Raw genomic sequence first — 16,570 nt, 5'->3', positions numbered from 1 at the left:
ATTAGCATTACAGTCAGAAGCCTCATGGTGAACTGCATGACCTTAATGCTGTATTTGGGAATCACGACCAATATAAAGCTAAATTCAGTCTTAACATAAAGCCAGAAATGAGTTTAGCCTTTGAACGGTCTGCATTACAACTGGATTCTTAATTGACTAGATATACATTTTATACACACTAATTACAGAAAAAAAAACCCTTCAAAAGTGTACTTTTCAAGTGTTCTGAGCACTCTTTGGAGCTCAGATATTGCTAAAGAAAAGGAAATTGAAACATACCATCACGATGCAAGAGAAATAAAAGCAGGAGATAAACTTCTGCAATTAAGATGTCAAAATGACACAGTGGAAGTACTGACCTCAGTGGGACTAGGATTTCATGTCAAAGATCCTAGAATCTTATTATTGCTTTGTTTCATTATAATTTTCAAAGAAAATTATATCTATAAAATAACTGGTGTAGTGAATCAGAAAAGAATTAATACAAACCCCAAACCATCACACTTGTATTTCTTTTCTTTTAATGCTGGAATACTTTTCAAAGTCTGTAAGATACACATTTATTTTGCTACAGTTTCAAGATTCACACCTTATCAGTTGTGCTACCAAAGCTTGGCATCCACGAACACTAACAATACCTATTTCAAATTTATCGTAAACTAGCACTTTTTCCTGCTGCAGATTTATGGTTGATAAAAGACAGGCCAATGACACTTTTACATTAAATCAGCACACTGAATCTTCAGCGCAAAGATGCAGAGGTTGCTAGCTAAACTGAGTTGACAGTGTCTTCATACCAGACTAACTGTACAATATTGAATCATTTTAAGAACTTGGAAGTGCATCCCATAATATTAACATTTAGGAGATGTAAAACTCTCATGATTCTCAGTCATTTCTTTTATCCAATGAATGCCTTGAAATTACTTTGGATGTTGCCAACTGATATGCAGCATCCATAGGAAAAGTTTCTACTTTTCTGTGCAAGTCTATGCTTTCTGTTCATCCATATGGTAATCAACACAAACAGTAACTTTCACTCCCAGATACTTTAAAGGAAGGAAAAAAGTTATATTCTCACAAACACCCTAGGCAAAATGAAATTGAACATACGGTCTCTTCTGTATGAACATGCCTTTCTAAGTCTCATGAAAAATTAAAAACAATTTTATAACTACTAAAGACCAGTGCTTTCAGGACTCTGTTGCATCTAGCACCTTAAAGGCTAGTATGTGCCTTCAAAATGATGCTGAATAAGAAATGAGTGTATGGAGAAGAACACTGTTCAGTTCAGGAAACAAGTAACAGAAAAACCATGCTTTGTCACTCCTGTCAACATGGAATACTGCTTTCAGCAGTGGATTAACTAATTTCGTCAAGATTACCCAGGCAAAACCGCAGCACAATCTAGTCCGTATCTTCTACTGTTTTAATCTACACATAAAAAGTGACTAAAATTATACATGTAACAGTCTGATGAATGATAATATCTGTATTCTTAGTGCAGTGCAGAATAAAATACCTCTGGAGCTATATAGTCAGGTGTGCCACAAAAGGTTGTGGTTGTCACTCCATTCAGAATCCCTTCTTTGCACATCCCAAAGTCAGCCAGTTTACAGTGGCCTTCTGCATCCAGAAGAATATTGTCCAGTTTCAGGTCCCTGAAATAAAAAAGGCTTAAAATTGAACCAACTCTCAAATTGCCATCATATGCTCTTGAATTTCATCATAAACTATAGATTATGACAAATAGATGGTTTCACAAACACCACTGAGAGACTGTCCTTCACGTATGTGTGAGAATTTGGTAGCTGTCACTAAATAGACCTACCAATAAAGGCATTAAGAAAACAAGCAACGACAAGCATTTTGCAAGACCAGGCCTTTCCCTTCTCTTCAGCTGCATGAAAGCAGAGCTGTATTCAAGACAGAATCAGAAATGTTTGGAAAATATCTAAGTCTCTTGTTAGCTACATATCCAACATTCTGTCTATGTGAAACAGGTCAACTATGTCTAATGAAGCCACTCTCCCCCTTTACAGTACCTCAAAGTAAAAGGAGCACCGATTTATCCATACTCTATCATCTGAGTTGAATTAATAGGTACTTTCAAACATGGAAAATTTTGAATTGGATTCTTAACGTATAGTAGCAATTCAAAGTTCAGACTGCAATGTGAGGGATGAAAAAGAACACTCATCTTTGGAAGCATTATTTTCTGCAGCTTAACCCTGCTCAAAAATAATCTCACAGGAATATTTTGCATTCATTGTTGAACAACACAGCAGCTGTCTCTGATCACTTGTTATACAAATGTCTTTGTGTCAAACCCACACAATTCCTTGGTTATTAAATTGGGTGAGGTCAAAAATAGGTTGAGAAAGGGATATCCACCTTTCCTGCCTTGCCCTCTGCACATTTTCTAAATATACTATTGATGGCTATTTCATGTTCCAACACAATGGATGCTAGGTACCAATTAACTTACCTGCTACTTGTCTTAGACTAAATTTCAAAAGGATTCAGAAAGTTAATGCATAGAAGAACCCTCAGTTGCAGGGGAAACTCCCACCATTAAAAACATTTAATAGTATATAAAGAGTAAAATAACATAAACCAAAGGCAAAACACCCCACTTCTATTGCCTGGATCATTTTATCTTTACACTTCTGTCTAGGCTTTAGGTACTTCTGCCCATCAAAACCACAGTAATAAATGAATACACAGAGAGGTGAGAATCAAAGCCAGAACAGCTGTCTTTAGGTGACTCTGTGGACACTTTCTGATCAGAATTTTTTCCTAGAATAGTCAGAGAAATTTCCATAGGTGGAGTTTAGGAGGGTGGCAGAAATGTGTGTGTAGGCAAGCTCTAAACCAGATAGAGAAATAAACCCCCTGACAGTTTCTGTAAAGAAATTTGACCCTCAAAGCCTATGAAAAGATACTTTATTTTTTTTTTTGCAAAAATCCTTTTTGCCACCAAATTCTACCTGAGTGAGGGATGACTGGTCTTCACCTGACTCTGAGGATTTCTTTCCAAGAAATGTTTCCTTATCAGACCCCGGGCTTTGGAACAGCTGGCACTGTATCATAGAATCATAGAATAGTTAGGGTTGGAAAGGACCTTAAGATCATCTAGTTCCAATCCCCCTGCACTCGCACATATGAAATGATTAAACAACCATCCAAGGCTGCATCATGTTGTTTTAGTGGCCACGTCTGAGGCTACAGTATGCTGGGATTTCCCCAGAAAAGTTCTTTTCTCCCTATCATCCCAATTTCAGTAAATGGATTTTATTCTTCTTTCTTTTCCCTTCTGATCCTTGTTCAGAGTTTTCAAACACACTGGCCCACCTTTATCCAACATGTATTTCTCAAGCATGTACACAGGACAGCATAAATATCAGATATTTCTGTGGAATTACTACTCAAGATCTGCATAATCATTGTACATCTGTGCAGTACATCAGGCACTCTTGGAAGCACTGGATGTCTTACTGTGTGTGCAAAGACAGACTGTGCTGAGTACACGTTATAAAGTGGTTTGTGCATGTACAAGAAGTCTGACATGGCAAAGAAAAGTCAGATTTACCTCTGTAACAGTAGATCCACTGCCTCTCACATAAACTAGCTTTATCAGATATGGTTTATGTAGCTCAAGTATATACTGGCTGTAATAATGTTTATAATATATATTATATTATAATGTAATAATATGTCCTACATGAGACACTGCTAATTCCAGATCAGTTATGTTGTTCTTGTAGTTCCTCAACCGGTCACCCACATAAGGCCCCTTGAAGCAGACCACATATTTTATCATTCCTCAAGGTCATCCTTTTTATGAGTTCCTAAACAGCCCAAGATCCAGTTGGCTGCATCATAATCCCCTACATCTAGCCATTTAACCCCTCAAATAACCACCATTTCCTAGTCCTGGAAAGTGATCTGTGAGAACTGCCCGACACCATGCAAGGGCAAACAGGTATCAACAGCTCTGTGTCCCTCAAAGAAGACAAGTAAAATTATGCTGCCTGCTCCAAAAGTCGTGCCTTCCCAAAACTACTTTTCCAGTGAACTGCAAGTGTTACAATCAGAAGACCTGCATTAAAACAAGATTACAACATCAAGTGGAATGTGATCAAGTATAACAATAGGATAAGGCTGTTACAGATTGGAGAAGTAAATAAGCATGTCACTGGAACTTTCAACATTCCAAATTTAGTGTTATTTTGGATGTTCCTAAGCTAAGAAAAGAATGCATGCTGTATCTCAAAAAGTCAAGATGTTCAGACAAATCAAAGAATAATTACATTTGATGTTATCTAGGAACCACTTGCAGACACCATCACAACAGACTGTTAGGAAGAAGGTCATAATACAAATAATTATGATAGGAACTCATAAAACTCAAGAGACTGCTCAGAAAACTGATTCCACCTTAATTTGGAGTGGTAAGTGACCATCAGAGGACTCCTGCGTGTTATCTTAACTCTAATCTCAGAAGTAGGACTTCCCAGTGCAGGCAGGTGACAGACTGGAACTGTTAGTACCTAAAATTGTTTCTTAATGCCATATGCTAGCCACAGAGTTGAATGCAAATATAATTGGTAACCCAAGAAACTCTTAAGCTAGGAGAAAACTCAACAGTAATAAAAGACTGATTTCAAGCCACCACATAATGCAGAAGGACAGGATACTCACCACTGCCTTTATTTACTTAAAGATCTGTATAAGACACAGAAATTAGCAATAAAAATCTAACTTGACAGTGGAAAAAGAGAACGAACAAACTCAGCAAAAACAAAACCAGGAAGAGTCTAAATATTGTATTCTGACTAGCTGTAAAGACTGACAGTGAACTCTTAAGCCTGTCTGTAAAAACACAAGTCAATTTAACTTTCTTACCATTTACCAAACTATAATCCTACTTGACAGAAGAAAAACATCTGGGACCCCTTCATCAAGCCAAAATAAAGCAGTGAAGCCTATAAGCCTCTTCAGAACCCTATTGGAGGCACTGAGGACATCAGCTTAATTACTCACACAATAATGGAATTTAATACCAGTAGATTTTTATTATCACAAAGAGCACCGTAGTTTCAAAAGAAATTTAGAAGAGGTTAAAACAACAGGAGTATGACTCCCACTAAAGTAGAGATGGGAGGTTAAAAGGTAAGCTGGGAGTCTGCCAAAGTGCCAAATTCATAGCTAGCCCACAAGATTATCATAGTCCACAAAAGCGCTTGCACTGAAAACCATTCAAAACCTTTGTGTAAATTTACAGTTGCCAGATTAAAAAAAATAAATCAACACTGAAACCAAACAAACCCCACCCAAATAAAAAAACCCCACCAAAACCCCCTAATTATGAAGCTTCGGAAAACAGAAATCTTAGCTCACTACATAACTGTAAGAGAACAGGTAATGTGATGTGCTATTTAACACCTCGCAGGAAAAAAAATAACCTAAACCAAAAGAGGCAGAGATGAGGAAACAAATGGAACGGTAACAGAAAAAGTGTTGTCACGGAAGCCTGTCTTTCCAGAACTACAGTCTCGCTGAAGAAAACTTTTAGTTTAAGATCCGTATCTCTCCAAAATTGTTCTAAGCAACAGCCACGTCTCCTACAACAACAGAAAAGTAAACAGCTATCAATCTCTGGAATGTAAATGAAATGTCTGTACAGAACGATCCTTTCTGATCCATTCTGTCTTTTATTTGGTTCCTGGTATTAGTTGCCTACCTCTAAATAGAGCATACCAAATAATACAGTGTTGGATAGCTCAATGACAAAGGTCTATTAAATTCTTCTTTTTCTTATCTTGCATTCTTTTTGTAGGAGCTAAGAAAGTCATCTGTGTCTGACAAAATGAGTTCCTACAACCTGCATAATTACATGCAACTGCAAACAACCTAACCATTTAAGCCAGGAAAATGCCCAGATTGCTTGACTGCAGTAAAGCTACAGTAAGCTATTTCACTCCTTTGTTTGTTTGCCAAGATACTGCATAACATCAGTTCAGTTGACCTGAGCAGTCGATTGCATAAAATGTTTTGTTTTGGGTTTTCTTTCTTTCTCAGAAAGCTTAAAACAGAAACTTAAGCCTTGGTTTCTATTTCTGGATACTGGCCAGCATCGCAGGCACCTCAGAAGCTGGAATGATTGGCAGGATCTCAAGAAAGAATCGGGATTATAACACTAAGGTTTGTGCAAGTCGAAACAGAAGAGTGGGTGGACTGCAGGTAATCTGTGAGAAAACTTCCCTAACGCTCATTCCTTCCTCCACATGCCAGTGCCATGAGACACTGACTGCCCTGGCTTCCTACAAATGCTCAGTGGACAAGGACTTCACAGGACTTGATTCTTCAAGCCTCCCTCCCAACAGTAGCTGGTGAGATAACCACTTTGTGTGTGCGGCCCTGCATGTCACACGTGTCATTTAGATAACAGATAATTTTCTTGTTGAAAGTTAGGCAATTAAACGGTAGCGATGCATTTTGACCAGTAAAATCAGAAAGGCTGCCAAAGATTACTAACAGTAGCCTTTGAACATGGTAAACATTAGTGACTAAATAAATCCATATTTGAAGAACAAGATCAAGTAGCTGAGAAACATGATCACAAGCTGGTTTAAGCAATCACTCTACAATGAAGTATCCCCGCAGCATCTGCTTCTACTCTTAACTGTTTAGTGAGCAATGAAATGAGAAAGCACATGCATTTCACAGTGTAGGTCATAATGAAGCACAATAATTACTATCCACAAATAACAACATTGAAAGCAAGAATATTTCTTCATAGGGTGAAAGCAAAGGACTGAACTAACATCTGTAGAACATCAAAGAGGAAAGATTTGAAAGCAACACAAGTCTAAAGAATCTAGCTACTGAACAACCTTTTTTTTGTGTGTGTGACTTTCAACTGCAATAAGCCTTTTCAATAGTTATTTGAAATCATTGCCATTGTCATTGTTCCCCTGCATGCGAAATTCACATCCTCCCTGCAGACTTTAAATAGACAAGCTGTTCACAGAAGAAACCACAGAAGGTAAAAGGGAAACTTCCTCCAACAACATGAAAAACCATCACAATTATTCTCTACTTACTACAGTTATTGAAATTTGTAAGTGAAGGCAATATGCTCAGCATTATCAAGCAGCAATGACTTTTTTTTTCTGAATAGAAAGGTGAGAATACTGTATTAATAAAATTACTTTTTAACTTACCCAGATTGCTTTTGAGATAAAGATGCTCACCTGTAACAACAGATCTCTCCTGTACTCAGTACAAATTTACTCTTTTCTACAATTTTAGTTAATGATGCATTTTCAACACAGATTTCAATCACAAGCAGGAAATACCACAAAACTTGGATCATTTGTACCACACTGCCTGAAAGGATATTTTCTGGAAGACCGATAAATTCACCAAAATCTTTGTCTCAGTTCTTCAAACAGATCGTTTGTCCTCAAAATATTGATAACTAACATACTAGGTTACAATTTAAGCAAGATGGGGTTAGATATGGAACTGGTCAGAAAACAAAAAGAATTGTGAACAATTTTCATGTTCTGATGTTAGCTTCTTTAATGATTAGCTCTCAGCAATGTAATCTCAATTTCTTTATATAAACTATGGAACAGATATATTAGGACTGTACTTCACTAGCTTTAAGTATTTTAGCCAGAACACATCAGCAAGACTTTTTTTTTTTTTTTCCCCTTCACAACAGATCAGAGAATGGAAAAATCCAAACTATAACTTCCAAGAAAATGCAAAATAACACTGTAATTTTTTTTTTTCCCATTGAAAACCTGAATGGGATAGGAGCCCATGCTTTCAGATGCTACTGATCTTGAGCATGGAACAATCACAGCATCAGTGGATGTCAGGTTCTATCAGCTGATGTGACCTCCCTTATCCATGGAGTAAGAAATAGGGCATGCACTGGACTGTTCATGCTTACGAGCGGATTCATGACAGTGAGGCAGTTTTTGCTAGCAGGGAAGAAGTAGGGAGAAACCTGAATGACATTAATGGTGAGAAAAAGATGGTTCTACTGCTTTGGTTATTGTAGGAGATCTCAGGAAGTTTTGCCTGTGTTTTTCTAAAGTCTTCAAATTCCTCTGCTTTGCTTTTATGTTGTGTTGACCCATTAAGTAATAACAGGATTTATGATACACGTTTTCTTTGCCACTGTTACATCACTCCATATTATCAAAGAATGAAGACCCCATCTAAAACTGTAGCAGAGCTGTACTCAGCAATATACAGAAATACCCGTTTCAGAGATTTGAAACCTGCAACTTTTCAGAAGTGCCAAGTTTGGAATAAAGTGAACCCATCTTACCCTGATGTGTACCACTATGTATAATGGCTAGCAGCTTATGCATTGAGCACAGACTTGGTTCCAAATAAAGCCAAAGATCCTATAGGTACTTTTCATCAAAGAAAACAGGGATAGTTCAGATAGCAGGGTAAACATTGATGACTTTTAATGTGACCATAGTGACACTGTCAGGCATGTTTACTTTCAAAACCACACACGTTTACTTTCCTTATATATCACATCCATCACCTCACCATTTGCACAAGTATCTTGTGGACTAAGGGGATGCCAGAGACAGAAGGCATGCAGCAAAATGCAGTTTGCTATCTACTCACCATGAACATCAGAGGGAGATAACTGCATGATTGCTACCTGTGGCTCTGTAAGTCCTATTTGTTACAAGGCAAAAGCATACCTTGGACAGTGTATAACATCACCTGCTCCAGCAGCGTCTACCATTGAGAAACTTTTAGGTCAGCAACACCCTGAGATGGAAAAGAAGGCTGTGTGTTCATTACATAGCCCTAACTACCAATGTCTGAATGACTTACTGAAGAAAGGTTTAATATTTATTTCCAGTAGCTTAAGGAAACCAATGACTTCTCTGGTAGCATAAAAACTTTTTCTATAAAATAATTTCTATATATGGCTTTTAATGGCTTTGACCATAACTTTATCACAATTGTCGGTAGCAGCTTATGACATTACACTGCCTGATCTGCTTATCTTATTATGCTGAGTTTCCTTAAAATAATGTGCAGACAAATAAATATATTGTACTTAACAGCTTTCCTTTGTGTGGCTTTTCCTTGCTTATTATTTCCACATTTTTATTTGTGAACATAAGTGAAATATGCACAAGTTTAAATATGCATCCTTCCATGAGCCATACCTGGGAATGAACAATTTTTCCATAAGCCTGACTCAGGAATGGGACACAGTGCTATAACTCTGCCTCTTGACTTTGCCTACTGCCAAAGCACTGATTTAGACAAGTTTTATATTGGATCCCAGTGGCAACTGTGCCTTCCCACGGCCTGCAGGCCTGCAATTTTTGTACTGAGTAAGAACTGTCACAAATGGAGCTAGCTTCGTATTAGGCTTACTGTATAGGGCAAACAATCTGCCTCAGAAACTTGCAGCTAAACTTGACAGCAAATGGTTTTCTCATTCTGGAGGGCTTCCTGAGATTTTACAAACTACGTGTGTTTCACACTGGGTGAAAACACAGACTGTTCAGGGCTTTTTTGTGAAAGCAGAATGTGAACAGCTGATGGCCTGGTCCTCAGGCTGAGCTGCCTGGTTGTCCTGGTCCACCACCACCATTGTGAATGTCCTGACATTAAGGCTAGTAGCAGTTCTCTCAGGGATTTTCTTTTCCCCACTGTCTCTGCTTTGGTTAAAACCACCATTTTCCAACCTTTTTTCCTTGAAGACTTTGGCTGAAAAATTCGTGGCTGGCTCTACGTATTCAGGCTGGGAATGACAGGGTGAAATCTGTACTAATGATATTTACTGTTTCAGCCTCTGCTACAAAGCCCAAGTGTTAAGTCATCGCTAAATATGTAATGTGATAAAGCCTGTCCTCACTGACACCTCAGTGATCCCGCTGAAGACAACGGAGGTTCCCAGGCTTAGCCAAGGATTGACTCAAGCCTCATTATTCTACTCTGTGAGGTTCACTGCTCTTATTTTTATATCTCAAATAACATAAAAATAAGATTGCGTATTATAACAATAGGTTAGGTGGAGCGCAAACTAAAAGTGCCTACTATGTATGTCTCCAATCCTTTCAAACAAAACAATACCAAGTCGTTACTTGATAAAACCACTTGATGAAAGACACTGAAAGGATGGCGTGAAGCTAGGAAAGCTTGTCAGATCAGGTTTCGAAAACTCAGTTCTGAAAAAATGCTACCAGAACCTTAGAAAGCAAATTTATCTGTAGACACATTAATAAAGTTTGGCTCTGTTCAAGAGTTTTTATTTGGAAACCAAAAGCAATGGGTTTGTTTTTTTCCTCAGTGACCTTAGTAGGTAGGATGACAAAATCGCTATCATTTGAACAACAAGTTATGCAAACACTCTGGCTTTCAGGCAGAGTTTCTATGCCCAGCCAAAAAAGACCAAAATCGTTTCTTCTCTTTCCTATTTTTTGAGTGAGGCTTTCTTATGCAGAATAGAAAAACATACAGCCAGTAAATGCATGTCCCTCCAGGTGGCATCTTGCATTTCTGCAGCAGTTCTCATTTGGCTATGTTAGCAATGAAGCCTTGTAACTCTTAATAAGCCACAACAAGAATATACTGCTGCCTTATCCAGATGACAGGAAAGACAGAATTAAAGGTTACCATGTAATGAACCACAATTTCATTGATTTTTAAAAATTACAATAATCATGGAAAGTAGCTGGAGCTCTGAAACTTTTTGCTCCGGTTTTATGACCAATTTCTTTCCTGTATTTTCCAGGATTCTGACCCAGATTTATTACACCAGGCATTAGGGTATAACTGAGGTACCACAGTTTGCCCCAGGCTCCCTCCACAGCCATCTCCACAAGTATCTCCAAGTGGACGATTCACAGAACATTCGGGCTGCACAGCTCCCTAAAGAAGCCTACCCTTCTCCATCAAATGTAAAGGCACTCCAGGACAAGCAGGATCCTGACTTGGAAGCTTCACCTGCATTCCTAAAGTTAGGTGAGGTGAAACTGAGCCTTTGCGTATACTTGGTGTAGGCTGCCTCCCAGCTTCCTGTCTTCCAGGTAGATTTCATACAAATTAGTGGTAAAACTTCAATTTCTTGTTGAAGAAAGCCAAACAAAGGCAGATTTTTAAAACAGACCTGCATTCATTCGTCTTGTTCCTTGTGGTAGAATTGCCACACACACTGTTTGCAAGGCTTTGAAGTTCTGTCCTGTAATAGTTCCTAATTTTTCTCACTCGGGTCATATGGCATTCTCCTGTGCAAAACTCCCAGTATGCATATCCATCAAAAAGTCAGGCATTTAATTGCTCTACTTGGACACACCAAATAAAGGGCTCCAAAGCATTATTATTCTACATTGTTTCAGGCACATAGAAAGAGCATTCTGAAAAAATAGAAACAACAGAAGAAAAGCTGCTACTGTAATCAGCCATGATTGAAGGCATTTCCTGTATTTTGCTATCAAACTGGTTGTTTTTTCCATTACATACTAAGTGAACTTTAGTAAGGTCAAGACACCAGAGAAAAACAGGATCAGAATATCTTTAATCAACTAAAGTTGAGTACTTTAGTTTCTCTCTTTCAGATATTCACTCCTGGATCTCATCCCACATCTTCAGATTTCTTCCTTAGATTGTAAATACATAAACCAGGGCAGTTTGAACTTATGATTTAGGCAGTTGCTTTCAATGGCATTTAACTTGTTAGCCTTACACTTCCCCTAGCCTAAAGGTCAATTAACCTCATGCTGCGTAACAATACCAATATTATTTTAGTATGTTGTGAGTCCAACAAGGGAGGCAGGTTTTCATTCACAATCACAACACTGAGCCAAAAACTTCCCTCAGTTCGAAGTCTATCATTTCCATCATGCTGCCTATTAACACCAAGAGTAAGTTCTGAAATTACAATTAAACAAAAGTCAAAGCTGCAATAGCTTAGGTTAGTTTGATCTGACCCTGTACATGCCATACTGCTGTCACACTAAATACAATTTTAAGGTATCTAGCATCCCTGTTCTGTGCTCTGACCCTATTCCTTTTCTAGACAAAAAGTCGTTTTTTCTTCCACAAATGCCAAATGACATTGTTTTATTTGTTAATGTAACACAAATGTCGACACCTCCCTCGGAAATGACCAGTTCCAAGCATATTGTTGACTTGTTGAAGAAGGAAAAAGCATGCCATGCTTTCCCAGCAGCTACTAAGAAAATGCCATGTTTTGGTCCAGTTTCATTACATAAGAGACAAGACCAGCCTGCCTGAATACTGCTGTGACACCGAAAGGCAACTCATCATCCAATCTTACTACCTACCTACTGAATAGAGATGCACACAGTAAAGGCCACTCAGTACCAGCAGATGGTCTCCGAAGTTCACCTCAAGTCCCATTCTTCCTTGCCCCCCCCTCTGCCCCCTCCCTTTTCTGGCTTCAAAACGTTAGTAAATGCTCTTTTTCAATTCAGCTGAGGTTGTTTATCAAAAGGAAACTGATGACACTCCCATAAATCCCCATTTTCCAGCTAGGGGAGCAGACCTTCCACATATCCCAAGATGAGAACATACAGTGAAAATGAAGAGCTCTTGAAATACTACAATCAGCTTGTAAAAGGTAGCACAGATCTTCTATACCCTAACTAATGCTTATTTTGCTTCTATCAGGAACAGAGAGAACCACCATTAGGGTCACTGAAATACTGAAAACATGGTAATGCTGATAACACACTTCACCACTTGAACTGATATTCTTTTCCTTTGATTCCTTCCAGAAAACTCTATACACTCTGTAAAAATTCGAAGAAGATTTCAGACAAGATTTTAGTCTGGCAATCACATGGGTCATACAATAAAATGGCCAAACATAGGTCATTGGGAGTACATCCTTAGCAAGCTGTTAATGCACCAGCTTGAGCCCATGTTCCAGTGTCTTTTCTGTACCCCCCAATGTTCTCTGCAGTTTTATGATGTCCAGAAAGTGTAAATAAGAAAGGCTGCTGAAGGATTTTACATATGGTGTTTCTTTTTATAAAAGAAACAGATTTATCCGAATTCTCTTCCCTATGCTCCCAAGGGTGTCCTTAGCAGGGAGCAAACACAGCTCCTAGCAGTAAGCAGGCTCCTGTTAAAGCTTCATATCATGTTTCCATGGAGAAAAATGCTTTCTTAGTCAGAAAAAAAGAAAAAAAACCCTCTGCAGTGAACTTTTGTACAGACACTGATTTTTTCCAACCTCACTTTGGTCTCAGTTCAACCTTTTGGGTCTTGTTATGGAAAGCCTTTCCACGGAGTAGCGCATGCAATATTGCGCAGAATGGACTAAATAAATCATATAGCATAAATGAAATGATGTAACTCAGCAAGAATGTTGCTTCCAACAAAATGTTTACTTATATGGAATCACTAAAGGAAGGACTTCAATAGTTTCTGCTTCTATTCTGATTTAAATAGCATAGTTCACATGCCTAAACATCTTTTTACACAATCACGTGGTCTGAACCTGGGAAGGATATGTAGGCTGTCAATTTAAAACCTTTTCTAACCCTGCTGAATTTATCAAGGATCAAACCAGCAGCAGTCAAGAGCAGTTTATCAGATTTCTGCAGATATTCTTGTAAAAACAGTGAATTAAATCTATTTTGTTTTAACATTCTAAAAGCATTCTGTTATACAGATAGATTTGTTCATTGCAGAATTCTGTAGCGCTAACAATTTGTTATTTTATTTGATGGAAGATTACTGGAGTAAAGGGATTCTGGGAAAAAAACTCCAAATTCTTTTACTTGTCTGTAAAATATGAAGCTGATGTCTGAAAAATGGGAGTTGTTTGCCTTTCCAATGTTGGTCTATACATAAAGTATAGACACAGATGATAAAAGTATGCGCTTTGTACCGATGGTTCCAACTCCAAACCCTGTTTCAGTATGTAACTAAAAAGGGTTATACACATTACTGGAGTTATAGTTTATAATATACTCTTTTAAAATTACAACTGTGTAGCCAAATCAAATTACTTTTGTCCCTCAACCTCTGCCAGAAAGCTGCACAAATGTTCGTCGAGTATCTTTAGTTGTGCAGGAAGTTTCAGCTCTAACATTGTTCCAAATGCAGCTCCTGAAGCCTTCCCCCATCTCTTCCAGAAAACGTGTGCTCAGGAATGCTACTTTGGCTGTAGTGCCAACATACAGTATCATCAGTTAAAATCTACTTATATGAGGCACCCCACTATTTTTAATTAGCAATGGAAAGATGACTCATGCGTTATTCACATGAAATAAAACATAGCATGACTTAGGAAATGTACACTTTTGCCAACATCAATGTCAGCACAGTGCTATACCAATTTACCTTCAGCTCGGAAGAGAGCGGGTGCTGAGATGGGCCTGACTGACCAGCCCAAATGACAAGAGAAGCAGTTTGGAATACAAGATTTGGGATGATAAAATATGATTTTAGTCTCTAACATTTGGTAGTTATTGGGTAGTCCTTGCATATAAATATGGACTTCAGTAGGATTATAATGTAAACTATTGACCAAAGTGGGGTGTCCTTTAACGATTTTGTCAACATAAGAATACATATTTATATCTTGAGGAATTATCTTTATAACTTCTGTGTGTTCAGCCACCAGCCTCTCTTCAGAGACCTGCTAACCAGACTCTATCCTCAGATAAGATCAGAAATTACCCTATAAACTTCCCAGATAGTTATGTGGGCAAACACTAGCAAGAAACCTAATAATACAGCTCACAGAACTATTTTAAATAAAGTTTCATTAAATTATAATGCTCAATAAAGTCTATTTCCATCGTTCTGACAGCCTTAAACCAAGCATACTGAGCTCATGCACAGAGCAATTTCTACCCAATCTGCAGATGGTTTAAGAATCATAGCCAAATCCTTTTCCTCTTGGGTCATCCGCAGAAAACCAGGACTTTTGTCCTACTCTGTGTGCAAGCATACTGCTTGCTCTCATCTTGTGAAGGCTGGCAAAATACCCTCTCCTTTCTTTTGTGTATTTTCAAGAAGTGAAAAGAGAACCTTCCTAAAAGCCAGTGTTGCCCAAAGGGTTTCCCTCACCTCCACTCAGGGCATGGCTCCCTCTGTGGAGACCAGCTTACAGAGTTTTGGCAGAGGCAATTTCAACTGGGTTGCACTGGAGAGCTTTCAGCCTTGTGCCAAGGGTGACGCTGCTGAGCTGCTGGCTACTACCCTTGTTCACAATCTGAGGATCCCTTTATGCTATCAGGTATTTCAAGACTTTCATATAAATGAGAATCAGGGCTGCTCTATAACAGTTATGGCCCCTTTGGGCCTGTTACAGATTATCAGCAAATGAACTGGCACACAGTTCGTAGGCCTTTTTATGTCCTCAGTATACAGTACCATAAACACTTGCTGTCCTCTTATTGGCAGTTCAGTTTAGGCAAATATGTACTCAGGCAGTTTCTTAAGTGCATATTATTTTTGTTCTACAAGTACTCCTTCAGAGTTGTTTCAGATTTATTGATGTTTGGAAGCTTTTAAATATCCATTACCCACTTAATTGACCATAGCAATTCCCTCTGACTCATTACTTGTGTTTGTTGGAATATATTTAGGCACTTTTTTTAAATGGGTGTTAATAGACCGTAGGATCTCCCTTGGAAACCCTATAATAAATCAAGTAAATACCTGGTGAAGTGATATAAAGTTTATTTGTTACTACTTAATTTTATCCTTAATATTCCATGTTTTGAAGATAGAAAGTTCCTCAGTTCAGGTTACCAGTGACCAAGCTCTCTTTGGTTGTTACTGCTTCTGTATTATTCAGTTTCATACCAGGGTGCTCCCATACCAGCTGCTATATTGGTTATCTACTGTCAAAGCCGTCCCATCCTTCCCTTGAAGAGGCAATCACATGCCCTAAGACTAGAATACCTTGTGAAGAACACCTCGCTGTAACTCTCGAATCTACATTAAAAAACGTACCCAACTGTATGCACTATTTGCAATTGACTTGCTTTGAAGAACGGTATTTTCTGTGACTTCTATACATCAGCAGAAGGAAATTAAAGTCAGTAGGAAAAAGCATACCTTATAAGTACTGGCATTATTTCTGGTCTCTCCCTTTTATTTTGTTTTCTCTCTCTCTGCTGTTTCACAAGACTGACTACTGGAAACAAATTCTAGTAGTAGGAGGGAAGAAGTGAAGACCCATACGGTGTGTACATTGTGAAGAATCAGTACTGCTTGGGCTTCTCCCCATAACCTGGATGCTATTGAAGGAATAGTTTTGTATCCAAAACATCCCCAAAATAAGTGGTCCTGGGGGGTCAAAATTCAATGTGATGGTGGTAGGAGAGTGTCTCTCCCCTGATGCCATCCACCCCAGGGTGCATCACAGTGCAGAAACCACACGAGCTTTTGTATTAGTCAAAGTTGGCCTTGGCTGCGCTGCCTTTCCTGCTTAGCCCTGCTCCACATCTGCCTCCTTCACACATACTCAGTCCTGTGGAGGTGATGAAAACCATGTATTTCTGTCACTGCCTGCTGC

General features: G+C 38.5%; 1 protein-coding gene across 3 annotated transcripts in view; it reads right to left on the bottom strand.

The window, feature by feature from the left end:
• The window catches only part of PRKCE (protein kinase C epsilon), a 285,725-nt gene that overhangs the window by 27,178 nt on the left and 241,977 nt on the right, over positions 1 to 16,570 (bottom strand). For all 3 annotated transcript variants that reach the window (XM_061367216.1, XM_061367215.1, XM_061367214.1), the window contains exon 12: positions 1,523 to 1,661. In XM_061367216.1, the coding sequence (XP_061223200.1) occupies positions 1,523 to 1,661 (139 nt within the window). The remainder of the gene's footprint in view (positions 1 to 1,522; positions 1,662 to 16,570) is intronic.

The sequence above is a fragment of the Neopsephotus bourkii genome, unplaced genomic scaffold (genome assembly GCF_033783945.1).
Source record: "Neopsephotus bourkii isolate Nb327-2 ecotype Australia unplaced genomic scaffold, CSIRO-AGI_Nbou_v1 NB_1373, whole genome shotgun sequence".
NCBI lineage: Eukaryota > Metazoa > Chordata > Aves > Psittaciformes > Psittacidae > Neopsephotus > Neopsephotus bourkii.
Note: the sequence above shows the minus strand (reverse complement) of the source record. Positions and strands in the feature narration are given on the sequence as shown.